Source organism: Argiope bruennichi, chromosome 3, assembly GCF_947563725.1.
Source record: "Argiope bruennichi chromosome 3, qqArgBrue1.1, whole genome shotgun sequence".
NCBI classification, from domain to species: Eukaryota; Metazoa; Arthropoda; class Arachnida; order Araneae; family Araneidae; genus Argiope; species Argiope bruennichi.
In genome coordinates, this window is record NC_079153.1 from 139,814,399 (window position 1) to 139,834,153 (window position 19,755).

General features: G+C 32.8%; 1 protein-coding gene across 1 annotated transcript in view; it reads right to left on the reverse strand.

Moving 5' to 3' along the window:
- Positions 1-19,755, reverse strand: part of LOC129963002 (laminin subunit gamma-1-like) — a 97,375-nt gene that overhangs the window by 1,894 nt on the left and 75,726 nt on the right. Inside the window, exons 20-24 of the mRNA XM_056077005.1 lie at positions 18,708-18,845; positions 15,067-15,244; positions 14,808-14,930; positions 9,130-9,244; positions 4,101-4,300 (exon numbers count right to left, since the gene is read on the reverse strand). Coding sequence (XP_055932980.1) covers positions 4,101-4,300; positions 9,130-9,244; positions 14,808-14,930; positions 15,067-15,244; positions 18,708-18,845 — 754 coding nt within the window. The remainder of the gene's footprint in view (positions 1-4,100; positions 4,301-9,129; positions 9,245-14,807; positions 14,931-15,066; positions 15,245-18,707; positions 18,846-19,755) is intronic.

Genomic DNA, 19,755 nt, shown 5'->3' on the forward strand with positions numbered 1-19,755 from the left:
AGCATTCCTCAAAGAGCAGACTCATTTCATTAGTGTCCCATTAAAGAACTACGACTGGGACTTCTGAAATTTTAATCATGATAGACGAGAATAATATCTGAAAATGTTTGATAAAAAGGACAGTGCGCTTAAGTCGGATTGCCTGGTAGCCCTTTAGTTTCGATCTCGAAACAGTAATCGTGGGCACAGTCTATTTTTATATTTGAAAAAGCAATAAGGTCACATGTAAGAAAGAAAAAAAAAATGAAGAGCAAGGATCGGGATGATTGATGCATACATTTTACTAGCTCTTGTACGATGAAACAAAAGTATTAGATTTTTCAATTCATTCTAATTCTTTTGAAGGTCAACGATTTCCCGTATTGTATAATGTTCGGTTTTTACGTAGACGCGATATTGTTTATTCATACTCTCTGTAGCCAGATGCTTGCTGCAATAACGGTGTTCTTCGGTAAGGCAAGAGCATGCCTGCAAAGAACGAACTTCCGTATAGAGTGCTCAGATTACAATAGGCGCAATAAGTAAGGAAAGTAAGCAACTGTTGGAGAGTCCTGTAATTTTGAGCGAAGGGGCTAAGGACTGAGATTTTTATTTTGCCCCATTGTCGGATAATTTAATTTTTATAAAAGTCATTTACTCGAATTTATGGAAATTAAAAACAAGTACCCTTTGATTTCAAAACACTATTGTTGAAAATTTTTTCATGTTTTCAAATTCGCCTACACATAAACGTGTCGAATTTTCCTTTTCTTTATAAGCTGCTTGACTTAGAACCAGACGAAGATGCGTAACGGCCCTTAGCAATGCATGTTTGATACGATTCCACCTTCTCTTCTCCCCAAACCAATTTTTTTTATAGATTTTATTTTACTATCTACATGAGCAACTTTAAAGTAAAAAAATTTATAACTCACTGAAATAACAAAGCATATCACTGCGCGTCACCTTCAAGACAGTTAGATTCAAGATTTAAATTTTAAAAATTATTTTAACATTGTAATTTTTTTAAAAATATAAAAATGCAAAAGATCGAAAATGTTTTATAAGTTTTTCAACATTTAAGGGGGTCCGGGACACATAAATCGTCAAATTTTCGAAATTTTTTTTTCTTAGCTGAAAAAATCTTGCATGCTTTTCTGCTTAAAATAACATTCAAATCATGTTTCTATCTTAATTAGAACGAGAGATATCATAATTTTTGTTGACCACTGCTTTGAAATTCCAACTGTCAAAAAGGCGTTGCCATGGCAACTTCATCTCTTTAAATGTAAACAGACATTTCCTGGCATTGTTTTAAAATATAATTGTGAAAATGATGCCTATTTTTCAAAGACTGGCCTCGGATAGACTTTTAGAGCGTTGTTCACAAGGGGAAACTCAAAACAGAAATGAGTCTCTGCACAACATGATTTGGACCCGTTATCCCAAAAATATGAACGGTTCAAAAGTTAGAGTTGACATTGCTGCGGCTAGAGGAATAACAGATTTTAATAAGGGAATCAAACCCTCAACTTTAAGTTTGTTCAACTCTGATTTCCTTTCCCCATGCCAATCGTCTCTCAGTATGTTAAGGAAAGTGCAAACGCGACATCTCCGAAAGGCATTATTTAAGTCGACCGAGACTTTTAAGTTATATCGTAAAAAGGTTGAACTTGCAAAAATTAAATTAAACCAAACACTTGTGAGGAAGGGAGGTGTCTCTTATGCATCTGGAAGCTTTTAAAAGTATTTAAATAGTTTTAATTCTTATAAATTTTATTTTTAAACTTTAAACGCATTTTTAACCATGTTGCGTTTTTTCATTATTTGTTGTGATCAAATTGATATAAGTCCAGATCATATAAAGATAGAGGTCTGAAATTTGAAACACATACTTTTGAAATTGTTTACTTTAATTTTGATTCAGCAAATTTTTTTAAAAATTTTACTTTTCAAGATATGAATTTTTTTTAAAAAAGTACCCAAGATTTTTTCAAAATTTTCATTCAATTTTTTAAAATTAATATTTTTTAAATTGCCGAATCAAAATGAAAGAATATATATTTGTGTTTGATTTAATGAAAAAATTTTGAAAATTGATCAAAAATATTTTGAGTTATATCGATTTAAAACAACGTCACTTTTCTTTAAAAAAATTTCAATTTTAAGTTTAAAAAAATTTTGAAAACTTTTGTGTTGTGATTTTGCTTATTAATAAGATGGTTGATCAGTACAAAAAATTTCAAAATTTTTAATTAATTAATAAAAAAATTTTCAAAATGTGTCCCGGACCCCCTTAACGTTAAAAGAACTACATATTATTTCCTTACAAAATTATAATCATTTTCCGCATTATAAATTCTCAAATCATCAGGGGTTGTTTATCAGGGTTATTGACTTATGAATCAGTAACCAGCTGCAAAGAAACCACCTTGTCTTCAAAACATGAAAAATGTCTCAAGAATAATGTTCTGAAATTTAAACGACGCCTGCTTTTAATCTGAACGCATTCAAATAAATGGGCAATGTGAATCCATTGAAAGGATCAAATTGTTAACTGTAAAACTGCCACACAAAAAATCGAAGACTCAAGGAATTTTAAAGTTGCAAGGCCCTTAAACAATTACCTGTTTTGCTTATTTGACGATGAAGTTCTTGATTGAGGGACTTACAAATCAATAGTTTAATTATGTTTAAATTTTTGTAATTTTCTTTTTTACCATTTTATTTAAGTTTACTTTAAATTGTAATTTTTCTAATCGATATACTAAAACCAGTATTTCTGAAGAGGAGCTGGATTTTTTTTAAAAAAATTTCAATATGCCATAACATTTACTACTTTAAAATTATTAATATAGCGATTAATTTTTTTTTTAAAAAAAATCTAATTTTGAAAGTAGTAGATGGAGAAAGAGGGGAATCAAAGATTGCATTGCCTAAAGGCTTTACAGGCTGACCTGGTTTAGAACTTGGTTCGCAAATTAGACGGAACAGCAGAGGTATATTTTTCATTCTGAAAAGAATAGCAATGAACACTGATAAAAAGAGCGATTACATCCAAGATTCAGTAGTGGCACGTTCATTAGGACTGCACAGCTGCAGCATTCCTTAAACTTACTTTTGAAAACAAATTTTTCCTTTTTTTTTATTGCATTCTCTTATTTTTGCATTTTAAGATTTCGATGCTCTATGCTTACTTTGTTACTCTAAAAATCCGATAATAATAATAAAAAAAAAAAAAAAAAAGGAAAAAAGCAAAAAAAAAACAACATAAAAATAAAAGAGAACATATACCAACAAGCAAGAGAAACGAAGTTTGACTACACCATGAAGCCTGACTACACATACATCGGGTGAATTTAAAGAAAAGAATTACCTTGTTTCCCCTAAAATTTAGAGGAACTGGAATTTGAACAGATCCAGCATGAAGTGTTGATTTTTATTTTGTTTCTCTCGCGTCTACAGTTTACCTTCGTTCTCACGGGTTTTTGTCTCAGTTGATGGATATTTAAGAGAACCGGTTTCGATTTTTGTTGCCTTGGCAACAATCTTTCTACTTTATTGAATCTTTTATTAGAGGCTCCTCTTTATAAAGAAAGGTACGTCAGTAATTTTCTAAAACTTTATTTAGATTTTTCTAAACTTTATTTTTATTAGACGTTATTAATCTAAAACTTTATTTAGATGAATTTTCTTATGAGAAATTTGTTACTATATGTAAAAAACGGCGAACGTGGCAGATCATTTATTAAAAGTCTCATATTTAAAATAGTATTATCGAGATGACTGCGGAAAATAAAAGTAAAACGGGAAGGCAAGTTCTGATACTTTTATCTATTGAATTATCATTTCACCATTCACATTATTTTCTACTCATAAAACTATAAGGAATTCGTCGTATATTGGTGATTTAATACGGCTGAAATTCAACAAGCTTCATATGCGTAAGCAGTTTAAGCAATGAACTGCCATTTCTAAAACTTCTTACGCACGTCCATTGACAAGACATGTGAATATCTTTCAGCCAAACCTAATTCTTTCAATTTTATTTTTAAACAACTGGAACAACCATCGTAGCAATATGATGTATAAAAATCTTTTGTCACGAGGGTGGTTCGTACTTGAGACGCTTGCTCGGCCAACCTTTGAGCCTCCCTCGCAATGTCTCGAGCATCAGCGGCGTCCTGAATGGCTCCCCTCAGAGCATCTTCCGCATCAAAAGTTTTGTTTTCTGCCTCGCCCACTTTTCTTTTGACGTGCGGTATCTTCTTCAAAGTTTCATTGGCTCTTTCTTGGCTCGCTCTCACCTGCTGATCGAAACCTGAAAAAAGCGGTTGAGAATCAAGGAAAAATTTAATTGCAGCTTCTAATATCATACGAGATAAAGTAATATCTATTAAAATGTAGATATACAGTATAATATGAGGTAGTGTTTTTCAGCAACGTTCGAATATCGCTTCTTGACTAGGTGCCAACTCACATTAATTTGAAAGGCATCAATGTCAATATACCAAAATCAGCAATCATCTTCCTTCTTCTCCAGGTCAGAATGTGAATATGCATCATTTTGACATTTAAACTAACTAAAAACTACACCATGTTCCTTTACAATTTTTGCTGCTCTTGATATCGACAGAAAATCGTGCTTTCAGCTGGAGTATCTAAACCCAATACATATACAGGGTAGCTATAAAATAAGTTTCCTTGTTTCGCAGCATCTGCATCTAAAACGAATGAACGAAATGAAACCAGATTTATACACACATACAGATTGTGGAAGGCACGGGAAAATTAATTCAGGAGAAAAAAAAGTAAATACCAAAAATTGCCGATTGGTGAAATACTGGCATTGTGGGAGTATAGTTGTGAATGAATTCATGAAACTCACAGAATATAGTCTTATATTCATCAACATTAGAGCCCCCTGGTCGCCGTGCAACATTTTCAATACGCTGACCTTCTCTGTGTACAACATATTCTATATGGTGTATGACGTTCTCTACTGCTGCGTGTAAAGTGTTAGTTTCGATGCTCATAACAACCCACCTTATGTTCTGTTTCAAGCCTTACAGGTTTGGAGCGATACCGGTGTACACTACGGATTTCACGTACCCCCACAATCAAAAGTGCCATAGAGTGTTGTCCGGGGAGTGTTGCCTTTCCGTTTGAAAATACTGACTGATAACTCTCTCAGTACCGAAAAGTTCTCGTAAAATGCTCTGCACTGAACGATGAATATGTGGCCGCACTCCATCTTGCATATACCGGGTGTCCCATAAATTTGTAAAAACTTTAAAAATTCATAAAAATTGAAGGAGTGGGTATATTTGAATGCGGTTTGCGAAACTATTATTTTCATAAAGGGGGATTTTTTTTGGTACAGAAAAAAAAATCAAAAATTTGTCAATAGAGGGCGCTGCACACAAGCAAATCAGTGGAAATATGCAAACTAAAGTCTTTTGAAAGGCAGAGTGAGCGATTGCACATCATTTCTAAAGGTTTGCATAAGGTTTGTATTAAGATGTTGACACTGGTGGATAAAGCACTATTGGTAAAGTTGTTTTATGTCAGCAACGAATCGGCGGCTGAAGCCTTACGAAAGTTCAGGACCCAGAAAAGATTGAAGAAAGGTTCAGGTCCGATCACTCCTGCTGGACTTGTTTCCCTAGTACGCCGTTTCGAAGAAACTGGAAGTTTGTGTTATCGGCCACGCAGTGGTGCACCTCGTTTAACAACAGTCCGTACCCCCGATGTCTCTTCGCAAATGGACATGCTAAGGGAACAGTCTACAAGTGCAGTCAGTAGCGCACGAGAAGTGGCACGAATAACTGGTACATCAAAGACTTCGGTGTACCGTATCCTTCATGGTGTATTGCAATTGTACCCATCCAAATTGCAATCGCTACATCAGCTCTTACCAAATGATACAGGTAAGAGATTGGAATTCTCAAATTGGGCTTTGGCGAAAATTGAAGATGATTCGCGATGGCTGCTGAAAATATTGTGGACAGATGAGGCTCATTTTGCTTTGCATGGAGCAGTTAATACTCATAACTGTAGAATATGGGCACATGAGAATCCACATGCTTACACTGAGAAGCCCCTGCATTCACCGCGAGTTACTGTTTGGTGTGGTTTCACTGCATCCATTATTGTAGGCCCTTTTTTTTCTTTCAAAAGCCCTGTAAAAAAGCAGGATAGAAGACATGTTCAGTTAATGGAACAAGTTACTTGGAAATGTTACAGAAGGAAGTGATACCGTCCTTATTGGAACACGATGTCCTTGACACAGTGACATTCATGCAAGACGGGGCACCTTCTCACATCGACACCGAAGTGAATGTTTTAAGAACTTTTACTGAAGAACGGATAATCAGCCGTCACTTTACACATGAATGGCCCCCACGCTCACCAGATTTAACACCCCTTGATTTTTGGCTATGGGGTTACCTTAAGTCTCTAGTGTACCGCCATAGGCCAACTTCGTTAGTGCAATTAAAGGAAGCCCTTCGCCACGAAATCTTATGCATTCATCCGGATATGCTGTATGATGCAGTTACCAGTGTTGTCTCCCGCTTCCAAACTGTTATTTGTGGTGATGGCGGACACATAGAACAAGTACTGTAGTACTGGTGTGATACGCATGTAAACAATCGCTTGCACGCAAATGAAAGTATTTTTCCCGTAGAATTGTATGTTTTGCTTGTGTTTAGCGCCTTCTATCGACAAATTTTTGAACTTTTTTTTTGTATGAAAAAAAATTCCCCTTCATGAGAATAACAGTTTCGCAAACCGCATTAAAATATACTCATTCCTTCCATTTTTATGAATTTTTAAAGTATTTACAAATTTATGGGACACCGGTACATTATTGAGTCTAAGCATTGTCTTTGCTGCAGTTGTAGAATAACAAAAGTAACAAGATGGACAAAGCAGCATTTGCCTATCTTGGCGAAAAAAATTGGGCTCTTTCGTCACGCATGAATGAGGAAATTTGCATATCGAGATGGATTATGTAAAATTCCTACTGTTTGCATGACAGCAGCTTCATGCATTCCTTGTAAAAAGGGAAGAGCAAACAGTCTGTTAGCAGTTCATTCTTGATTGTTGTCCGGGATTGACTGTTGATGCGTGTTTAATATGAGCCCTACCTAACTTCAACGTAATTTAATGGTAAAACTGTTCTACACTAGACAGTGCAATGCTGTGGCTGAACTTGAGTAATTTCGAATCCTTCATAACGTGAGTAAAGGTCCAATGTCTGCTGTAGCACTGAGAGCAATGATTAAAAAATTTGAGGAAACTGGTTCAGTAGGACTTAGAGCCAGTAGAGGACGAAAAGCAATACCAGACGACGCAATAATAGATGTTGCTATAGCGGTATTCGACGATATAGGGACTAGCAGTATTTCAAGCGCTCGTGCAATTGCTCATCAAACGAGATGCTCCATGATATTGTATGGAAAATCTTATGCAAAGTTCTGCATTTCTATCCGTATAAGATCATTCATGTGTAGACATTACAAACCACAAATCATGAAAGGCCCTCACTTTATCTTTAATATTTTCTGCCCGAATGGACGTCGACATTGACTGACCTTAGAAAATATTGTGGGGTGATGAGGCTCATTTTTATTTGAATGGGTCCGTCAGTAACCTATCAGAACTGCCTATTTGGACATGTGATCATCCAAAAGAGACCCAAGAAATGTCATTGCATTTCCCTAATGATGACCGTGTACCGCAGTTTCACAGTAAATTTCATAATCGGAGCTTACTTTTTTGAGAATTTCACTTAAACATGTCATATTACCTGCACCATTAATGGCGAAAAATAGCGGCAAATGCTGTTTTGCCCATCTAGTTACTTTTGTTATTCTACAACTGCAGCAAAGAAAATGCTTAGACTCAATAATGTATATGCAAGATGGAGCAAGGCCACATATTCATCGTTCAGTGCAGAGCATTTTACGAGAACTTTTCGGTACTGAGAGAGTTATCAGTCAGTATTTTCAAACGGAAAGGCAACACTCTCCGGACAACACTCTATGAGACTTTTGATTGTGGGGGTACGTGAAATCCGTAGTGTACACCGGTATCGTTCCAAAACTGGAAGGCTTGAAACAGAACATAAGGTGGGCTGTTATGAGATTCGAAACTAACACTTTACACGCAGCAGTAGAGAAAGTCATACACCATATAGAATATGTTGTACACAGAGAAGGTCAGTATATTGAAAATGTTGCACGGCGATCAGGAGGCTCTAATGTTGATGAATATAAGATTATATTCTGTGAGTTTCATGAATTCATTTACAACTATGCTCCCACAATGCCAATATTTCACCTATCGGCAATTTTTGGTTTTTTTTTTCTCCTGAATTAATTTTTCTATGCTTTTTACAATCTGTATGTGTGTATGAATATGGTTTCCTTTCGTTCATTCGTTTTAGCTGCAGATGCTGCGAAACAAGGAAACTTATTTTTTGGCCACCATGCATTTGTATATTATTCCGATTTTAATTTAAGGCTTCCAGCCAAATTCATTTCATCTATCAAGTCAAATACCTTAGATGGACCTATTTTTTTAACGTAAATTCATAGAATATTCATTTTAGTAAAATGTATTACCTATTTGTAATATTTCTCTTATTTCAATACTTTTACTAAAACACACACACTTCAATGTTTGACATCACAATGAAAAATCTCGGATTTATTATGATTCTCCCGAACAGTCCAGAGTTTAGAATATGTCGATTACTTACGACAATTGCATCGATTATAAATAACAACAGCAGGGGGAAAAATTTTTTTAATACAACATAGAATGAAGCTTTTATTATATAATAATATATTTATGACTTCTCGTGATCACATGAGCAACATACGTTCGGTAGTTCATTTGGCATAAAAGGGACTCTACTGCACAGAATTTGCCTGCATTCATTGATAAAACTCAAACAAAGCAAAATTTTACGTTTCTTTTTATATTATATGTAAAACTTTTATATTTTTATCGTATTTGACAGTAATGTTACAGTCATTTGTAATGGGTGTATTGTTATAAAGAAATCTGCATACTACTAAAAAAGAATTTTCTGTAGCATTCATCTAAGCACTTACGTAAAACTTGCAAATGTCAAAATACCTCTCAATGTATCCAGCGTATCTTTGGCATCTTCTAAAATCTTTTCACCAGAAGCTATGGCATCGAGGGCCTTGGCAAGAGCAGCATCTGTATCGGTAAGAAGTTCATCGGTAATCTATGAAAAACAAAATTATATAGTGTTAAGAATCGGTAATAATTCCTGCACAATTAGTCTCAAAGTAAGGAGGAGAATTTTGCAGGCATTTTAATGGATGATAGATTAATGGCCCCCTAGAATTGGCGACACATTTGGCAAGTTGGCGATAAAAATGAAAGTTCTCAAAAGTGCAGAAATTATATATGATGACTGAAGATCCAACATCTTTTCTCGAAAATTCTAATACCCTGTCAGGGAGACTATAAAATGTGCACGAGAGAGCTGAAGTCGTCAGTCTAATTAATTCCCTTTACTGACCGTTGAAAGAGGTGCCCACTCTTCGCGCTTTGTGCTCTTTCAGATGTTCAATAATGATTTGTTGCGTGTCGTTCATTTCTGCAAATAGTAGCTGCACGTTTAGGCTGTGTTCTGCTACTTTGGTTTCGTGTTTTTTTTAATTTATTTTTTGCCTGCGTGTGGAATAAAGTATCACCATCCGTTATGGAGGTGCTGGACTTCTTAACCCTTTCTAGGGCTGTGGGAAGTATGCTTCACACCAAATTTATCAATCGTTGTATGAAATGATGTAGGTTGGCATAGGTTCTGACACATTTTTTTAGTAAATCAGAATTTTAGATGCTTCAGTTCATTATCTCAGACAAAATGATGTGTCTTGATTTGTTACTTAATTATTAATGAACCAAATGAATGAATGAATCAAATTAAATTTATCTAATAAGCTAAATGAATTCCTTTTCTTATTCTAATTTCAAGCCTAAAAATATTTTAACATAATATGACTAGAAAAAAATGGCTCTTTAAAAGGTTAACGTAAATCTGAAAATACAAAAAAAAAAAAAAAAAAAAAAAAAAAGCTCATTTGGCTTTGAGTGGGAAACTATTGATAAGAGTGAGCTATGAAAGAGAATGCAACTGATGAGATTTTCCCAATAAGGTATCTCAAATTTGAATTATAATTTCAAATTTGAGATACCTTACTTGATTTCAATTTGAATTGAAGTTAAAGGATTGAGAATCCCCCTGTAGCTACTATCGAAAACCTTTCAGGACAAAAGCTTTTCGTTATCATGAGATGAAAATTTCCTATTTTGTGTTATATATCTTTCTATCGTCAATTGCACTGAAATAAAATTTTAGTCTCTCATTTCCATTCTTTTGTATAAGATTTCGGAATTATCTTAAACAAATTCGGCAGAGATGTTCATTTCTCCTTCGTTCGAATGCACTCATATTCTACTCAAGTTACATTGAACTGGCCATGGACAAAGTTTTAGTATTTTTTTTTTTTGGCAAATAAATAGGAGAGGAGTATCTTTACGATCAAAACTTTCTTATTCTTCCTTATTATTAGGTAGTCCCACGGGGAGGGGCGAACATATCTTATTTGTAGGTTAGAAGCTTACAGTATATGGTGCTTGGTTCTCCCACCCCTGTAGGTACAAGAAAAGGTGGGATCTGGCTTCTCCCATTGACGACGGGACGTACTTCCACCACAGTGAAGGGTTGTACTGTGGTCGGTGACGGCCCTTAGGACTCAACCACAGTTCCTGCCAGTGTTAAAGTTGTGGGTGTCCGGTCATTCAAGTTTTACCGTGTGCCTTCGGGCGGGTCCGAGTAGCCAGTTTGTGGTTTATTATTAGGCATTAAGTGAAAGATGTCCGTAACTTGATTAATATGATTACCACACTGATGGGAAAGTATTTTGAGCTTATATAGTTTAGAGAAGAAAATTTCACCGAAATATAAATGAGCAAACATGTGTTTTAGATGCAAGATTTTCATGCGATATTGCAGAATAATACTGAACAATTAAACTTAAAGAAGGGAGATTTTGAGTAGTGTTGGAAAATCAGAAGATCGTGTAATTCTGAAATTAAAGTACTTTTTAAATTTGAATTTAAACAATTAAGAAGTAATTCATTTTAAGAATACAGATGAATTTAAGTTATTCTATATACAGTGGTGGCCAAAATTGTGGACACTTTTGAAAATCGTTATGTTTTCTAACTTTGTATGCTTATAGAAAATGTTACATTTCAGAAAATATAAACTCTTATATATCATTTCAAAGAAAATTAAATGCTGATTTCAATACAAAAAGCAAAATTCAAATATTTGCAAGGCAAAAGAAGTTATTCTTATTCTAATCTGAATAACAAGCAAAGTGATGAAGTAGATTGTAATTTCTAACTCTCCTGGCAAATTATTGTTTTTGTTATGGAAACCAATCAAATGTTAATAATTGCTAGCAGTAGATGACAGCGGGTTTAAAGTTAGAACAAGTCATTATTGTGCTTTTTCTGTAGAAGTATGACTGTTTTTTATGTAATTAAATTGCAAGTTAGAAGTTTTGTTAAACTTCTTTTATATACGGTTGGGATTTTTGTAAATATTTCTAATATTTAGTCAAGAATCAATGACATCAAATAAAAAGAATATTTTTGGGTCTTAGAAAGAGAACTAAGATTATTGTGATACATGAATGTGGTCTTTCCTATGTTGAAATTACAAGACAGGTGGGTGGTTCAGTGACTATATCTGGAATCCGAAAATATCGTTTACAATATCAGGAGACAAATTCAATAAAAAACAAACATTAAATGGCTGAAAAAGGTGCACCACATCTGTTGATGACAGAAAAATAAAAAGACTATGTCTCCAAGATAGAAGAATGTCATCAGTGGCCATCAGAAGTCAATTGAATGATGCTGGTATTTATGTCAGTTCAAGAGCAATGAAGAGAAAATTAATAGATATTGGACTAAGAGATAGAATTCAACGAAAAAATCCTTATCTCAATTTAAGTAGCCTATAAAAAGATTACAGTGGGCAAAGAAACGCATTAATTGGACAGATGATCAGTGATCACAAATTATTTGGAGTGATGAAACAAACATATTGTTATTCGGTAGTGATGGTGAAAATAGATAAAACATAGAATACATCCTGACTGCATTCAGGCAACTATGAAGATTTCAGTTAGTGTTATGATTTGGTCATGCATGTCAGAAGACGATATTGGTCTCCTTCATGTAATCGATGGGACATTAAATGCAAGAAAATACATTGAGACTATTCTAGAGTCAAAATTTACACCTCCCATCAGTGATCTGTTTTCCAACAACGCATCATTTATTTTTCAGCAGGATTCAGCTCCTTGCTACACTGCAAAAATATCAAAAGTGTGCTTTAGTGCAAAGAGCATTGAATTGTTGTCATGGAAAAATAACAGTCATGACTTCAAAATTATCGAGAACTTAATGGCACCATTTGAAAATTCTTGTACATATGAAGCATTCGCCAAATAAAAGAGAATTAATTGAGGCTATAATTGCTTCCTGGCATCCTGTAATAACAAAGGAAAAGCTTAAAACTCTTGTCAGCCCAATGAAACATCAAACTGAAGGTGCAATAAAAAATAAAGGCTACCCTACTAAGTACTGATAACTCACTGCAGTCATCAGCATCTAATGTATGTCGATAATTATTACCAATCAACTTTTTTTGTATTGCAAATATTTGAATTTTGCTTTTGGTATTAAAATTAGCATTAAATTCTCTTTAAAATGATATGTTGGAGTTTGCATTTTGTGAAACTTTGCATTTTCTATAAGCATACAAAGTTAGAAAACATAAAAATTTCCGAAAGTGTCCACAATTTTGGCCACCACTGTATAACATGAATTTTTGAGTGAGAGGTGATTTGGGAACTCAATGGACCATGAATGTTGAAAATCTGTAGAAATTTTTCAGAAGTCACGTCATGAAAATCTTGATGGCCTCTACTAAAACAACGAAAAAGTCAATTAAATTTTTTTAGCAATATTTCTTTACATTTGAATACGATGTCTATAAAAGATGGTCTACCAGTCCAAAGGTAATTTAAAAGATAACATTTATTATTGTTATTCATTTCCAATTTTTTCTGTCTCTCTCTTCACATTTAGAAGTTAGAATATTGGGAATGTTACTTTGTGCCGTAGCGAGAATAAGTGGCGCCATAACATTCCTAAATGGAACCGGAGACATGTCTTTCCCCCCCCCCATATTTTCCATCATATTTGACCTTAAAAAGCGACATTTATTTATTTGGACACCGGCACAGTTTACCTAGAAGGAGTAAAACATTGTTTTGGAACGGCTGAAAATTTGAGTACAAAAATACAATTACAAAATAAATACAAATAAGATGTACATAAGTACTGAATTACACAACAGGCAATATATATATATATATATATATATATATATATATATATATATATATATATATATATATATATAAATAAATAAAAAATTCTAGACAAACTGAAAAGGCAAAGCAAGTTTCTAACAACAAATTATCAGTTCCTGTTATAATATCAAATTAAAATATAGATATATCGAATATCTAACATAAAATTAAAATTACGATATAAAATATGGTTGTTATAATATGCATGACAGTTCAAAATGTAACATATAAAATCTTTAAAAAAATAAAATTCCAACAATTATTTTTTTAAAAAAACGAAGCTACATTTTCCTGACAACACAGAATAAATTCAAAATCCTAAAAATTTCTTCCAATATAGCCAAACACATCTATTATTAATTAAAATGTTAAACCATGTCGCATTATTTATGTCCCAATTTCATTAAAACAAACCTGTTTAGTTTAAATATAATTAAAAATATAGCGATCCACATCAGATTATGAATCACATTTCCAATTTAGTACGCTGTCTAATTTGAATCAACACAAATATGAACGATTGAATCATGGCTACTTAAAAAGAATTACACATTTTAACAGTAATAATAAAAATAGGTCAACGTCATAGTAATAGTAAAAATAGACCAACGTATTCAAAAAAATCATTTACTCAGTTTCCTGTTTCAGAATCCATTCAACAAATTCGCGGTTTCTTTATAATTTTTTTTTTTTTTAATTTCATTTTTTAAGAAAGAGCAACAGAGTTGAAAGACATTTATATTTTGCCCAGAAAATGTAGCGGAGGCGAAGTGGTTCATAAACTCATTGCTTAGGACACGAATTCAACAAGGCCCTCTGAACTTTGTGCCATTATGTTACTAGGTTTAATTAAAACAAAATGATCGGTTATTACTTGGACGCACTTTTAAGCGAGAATGAAATGAGCGGTTTGCATTTTCCCCACACTTTATGCGATGGACATTTTATTTTGCAAAGAAGGAACATGCTTTACCAGTATGAAAAAAACAATTACGTCATTATCTTCGAAAATGTACATTTTAATCGTATGTAGATATCTCCATGGAAGAATTTTTTTTACTTTCAATAGTCTCTAATATAAACCTTGTAAAAATAAAGTATGCATGAACCTTGTAATAAGTAATATAAACTTTGTAAAAACCTTCAAAATAAAGCTTGCATTTCTTTGCACAGTTAATCTATCACATCTTTAGTTCCGCAATTTGAATGCTAAAGAAAGTGAAATTAACTATGGCAAAATTTATAAGCATTATAATTAATTAAGGTCATCTGAATCACAACATATTTTGATGATAATAATAATAAAACACAAAATATTTTTGCTACCTGTTGTTGTCTAACTGCCTCATTCAATAAACCATCAGCATCTTTCGTTTGATCATCTAATTTGGACAGAGTATCTTTGTGTTCATTGGCTAAAGAATCCGCTTGACCTCTGATCCTTCTGGCCTAAGAAAATTTAAAAGTATACATTAAAGATGTTAAAAGATCAATTATTTCTTTTTATCAAAGGAGCTAATTATGATTTCAATTTCTATTATAGTTATCAGACAAATTTCTCAAAGTATATGGATAAAAAAAGTACTTCAGATTTGATTCTGGATGCTTCATTTTCCATAGCTTCTACATCAGCAGTTGGCACAACTAAGGAATTGGCGTCTGTATAGATGCCTAAAGCTTCATCATATACAGTGTTCGCTTCTGTTTTGGCATCTTCAGCTAACTCTTTTGTTCGCTTCACGAAATCGATTAAATCGTCCAACCTGTAAAGACCATATATTATACCATAAAATTAAATAAATGTTTTAAAAATAGGAAGATGTATAAACATCATTTTGAAGAGGATTAAAAAGAATAAATTTCAAGCAAGAAAAATTTTTTATAGCAAAAGGTTAAATTTTACAATAATGCATTCACGTTATCATACATACAAAGCATACATGTATAAAGATTGAATCCAATAATCCAAAGTTAACCTTGGTCGACAATCGATGACCAAACACTCATTTATTATAAATTACGTACCAAAATATTTTTGGGTCAGCTCAGCAATAGTTGTTCGTAAAATGTCATTTTTGACAGCAAAAAAAAAAAAAAAAAAAAAAAAAATGCCAAATGCAAGGCTTGTACATTACGATTTGTAGGATCCAATCGTAATGTAGAGATTAAATTAATGTTGGTTAACATTATAAAATGAATATAATCAACTTGATGGGAAAAACTTTTATTTTAAATTTGCGATTTTAAATTTGTATATACAATTCGTTTTTATAAATATTTACGGAAGTATCATAATTTAATATTAGCCTCCAATATGAGTCATTTATTTCATTTATAATGAAGAAGTATATTTTGTATTGCCTGTATTTATTAGAAAAGATAATTACTAAACAATATTTCATACATGATTTATAAATGAAAAATCTATGGTCAATTTTTAAAAAATTCCATTTTTATATAATTTTTAATTGAGTTTTATGTAAATAGAAATTTTTAATTTTGTACCAGAAATTAAAATTGTAATAAAGAGATTTTAGTCATAAACCAAAATTGAAAAACTCTTTTTGATAAAACACAAAAGATAAATGCAAATTTAATTTTAAAAATGGCTTCAATGTTGAAATGGATAAAATTTGTATAATGTAAAAATCTATTTCAAGAACCATATTTTAAAAATAATTTATACTATTTCTTTCTTTCTTATCAAATTCGACTCTGCAGTTGATAATACAAAATTTAAACTCATTAATTATTTTGAAATCTTGTTATTTTAACATTGAGTTGAAAATTTAACAAAGGTAGGTTTTTCACAGCAAGCTCTGAAATATGGTGTAATGAAAAAATATATATATGCTTCAGGAATACGAAAACCTCTTTTCTGTTGAGTTAAATTTAAGAAAATAAGTCAGTGATCCATAACTCTAACATAGGATATATGTAAAGGAATTTTTTTAAAAAAAATAACTGGTTAAAGTCTTTATTTTCTGTATCTAATAAAAAAGAAATTAAATTGAGCTTAATCCTTTAATATTCAGGAATAGGAATATTACTTTGAAATTAAATAAAGACAATGAGATTAAAACACTGCATTAAAAAAAACTAAGAATTCAATTTTAACTTCGCATGGAAATATTTTTAGATTTAATGAATCATTTGAATTTCAGTAAAATTATATCGAGTTGTAATTTGATTAAAGACTCAATGCTAAACACTGAGCAGCAATTAAATGATTATGGACTCTATGGATTTCTCACATTGAATCAGTTCACAAAACGGAGGGAAAAATTCGTTTTCAAGAGTAATGCAATTTTAGGAGCCCTAAAACTGACAAGGTTTCTTCTATGTGACGTATTTGCAATAAATTATGTTCATTCCAACCACAAAAATATCATATTAATAATTCATTAGTCCATCCATGCGAGACTACAGCAAAGCAAAGTTTTTATTGTTTATAATTTCTGTTCCTATTTAATAAGTTAAAATAATGTATTTGACAGCTGAAAAATATTATTAATGTAGGTGGCTGTAGGCCAAGAGCCTCAGTACTTTTTCGAAATCCTGCTTTCATCATTTTTATTATTAATGAAATTTGTATTGGTTCTCCCAATTCATTTTTGTTTACAGAATTTTTAAATAGTTTTTTAGTTATTTCAAAATTCTAATCTTTAATTTCAGTGAATGATAGAAGTAATAGAATTTTTGGTCAAATACCTTCTGATTCCAGTTATATATATTAAGCTCCATTCCACATTGAATCGTTCATAATCAAACACTATCACAAAGAATAGACTTAAAACATCTTCAACACTTCAATACGATAAGGATATCATGAAAGACATCAACTTAGACCACACCTGTGTTGACATAAGAAACATGCTTTGCTGTCAAACCACCCTCATCTGTTAAGATTAACTTGGATCTCCCAGAACCATGTACAAAAACAGAATTGAAAGAAACTATTAAAAGAAAGGATATGGTGGCAATCCTCAAGCTTGCACAGCCGAATCTTGTCACCACCTACACAAACGGTTCTTCTGACACAGCATGTGACAGAGGAGGATGTTTTTTGTTTTTTCAGACAAAACAATTTCCAAACATAAAGTCTCAGCGGGCATGATTGCCTCTAACTTTACAAGTGAACCCATCGCTATCAAAGAAGCTCTGACCATGAACCTTGGGCAGGAAACGCAGATTCCTTCAGATGGGAACGTGATCTTCTCCGATTACAAATCCGCTTTAGAGACTATTCATGATTGGAAAACGGGGCTTTCCCAGAATATTAATGCGGTTCTATTCTCACTCGTGGCAATGATGAAGTTGTGCACCTTGCAATGGGTCCCAGCTCACGTGGGCATTGAGGGAAACGAGCAGGCCGACACTCTTGCCAAGTAGGCAAGAGCAGTGGATCCCACTTTCTATCTACTACTGCTCTGGATGCTAATACCGTGTCAAGACAGAGGCTCTGTAACAACCGAAAGAAATTCTCCGTGACAAATCTAAATTATAAGAGACCACAACTGCAAGACTCAGGGTCACAACCCCCGATATCTATCGGGGTTGTGACAGGGTACCTGAGGAGCATGAGGATCAAGCCTGATGGTTCCAGAATCTATGAAGGATGCAGACACTGTCTAGAAGAGCAGCTGGATCCGGAGCATATTTTTAGACTCATTCTCTCATATAATATGACTCATTCTCTCTTGTGACTTTTGTTCTATTATTTCAGCTCTCTTCAAAATAGACATTGACTGCACCAGGAATATTCTTTGTTCTTATAAAGCTGAAGATGTGGCCATGACTATTCTACATGTTTTCGGCCCAATCTAATTGTCCCCCTCTCACCCCCTTTTTTTTTTCTTATTCTTTTTTTACTTGTCACACGATAATAACAACATCTCCATGATTCATTTAGATAACGGTGGACATCTGCTTCTGCTTATTATTAATAAAAAATATTTAGCAAAAGTTCATGACTGGATTGTGAATGTCAGTAAACGAAATTAGCGCATGGAAATTAAATAGTGATTTGAACGTGGGAATTTTCGTGATAGCCAAATACATTAAAAATTTAAATTTTCAATTTTTAAAACTTCATATTTAGTTCTAGTGAATAAGAATAAAAGAAATATTTTTCAATGCAACTAATTTACCCCCCTCCCCTCGGTAATGGCAGCCAGGGCCTCACCCTAATTACGAAAGTGTAATTCCTCTCCAAGCAACACCTACCGTCGTCCGAGATCAGCTACTTCATGACTCATTCTCTCTTGTGACTCCAGAGTTTCTCTCGCTAAACGATAAGCTTCAGTTGATGTATTTAACGCCTGATTTGAGACAGCATCGCTCACTTCTGCATCTTCTTCTTGCCTGCAATTGAGGAAAATTTCAATGAAAGACAACTGATATGTATATTTTTCTGATATATATATATATATATATATATATATATTATATCCAGCTGATATATATATATTTTTAAACATAAACGCTGATTATGAGTTAAAAAAGGTAGTGGGACAGATGCGTACAACCATTTGCGTACGAATCATAAAACTGTCAATTAGTTGTCTCGTTTACAATGCGGTTGTGTTACTGAGAAGGTTCAGTTCTAGAAGAGGTTACAACATCTTAAACGTTATCTAAAAGTGTCATATTTGGCGAGAGTTAGCCTGATGTTTGACACAATTTCGAATACTTAACGATACGTTCATTAATATAATTTCATGCGTTTTAATACTATAGGAGTAATTTCTACTTGCTTTTTATGAAAGATGGATTGCTTTTCAATGTATATATTTAAAAATGTAAGATAAAAACATTGGGGAAAGATATTTCTGCTCATATAAATAATGTACCCACTTCGAAATAATAATCATTTTTTCTAGATTTCAGATACAAATGCATTACTTTACATAAATATAACGTTTTGCATTAAACGAAAGAGTTTGCGTTTCATTAATTTTTGATTTATTTCTTCTTGATTCGTTTATTTAATTCAATAAGTTCGTTATTTAAATATAGGCAATTAAAAATTGTTCCTTAAATTTAAAGTACAATTAAATGAGGTTAGTGGAATTGGTAGGATTTGTAAGGAGGGATTTGTATTTGTTTTTAAAAAATCAGTTTCCAGAGTAGAACGCCATTCAAATTTAAACTTTTCTGTTTATCATCGTAGATTTAATTTAAATGTTGTTACATTTTTTTCAAAAATCTGTGCTCTGATAAAGATAAATTATTTGTTCATTATACGACTTTGCACTTTATGTATGAAATATTT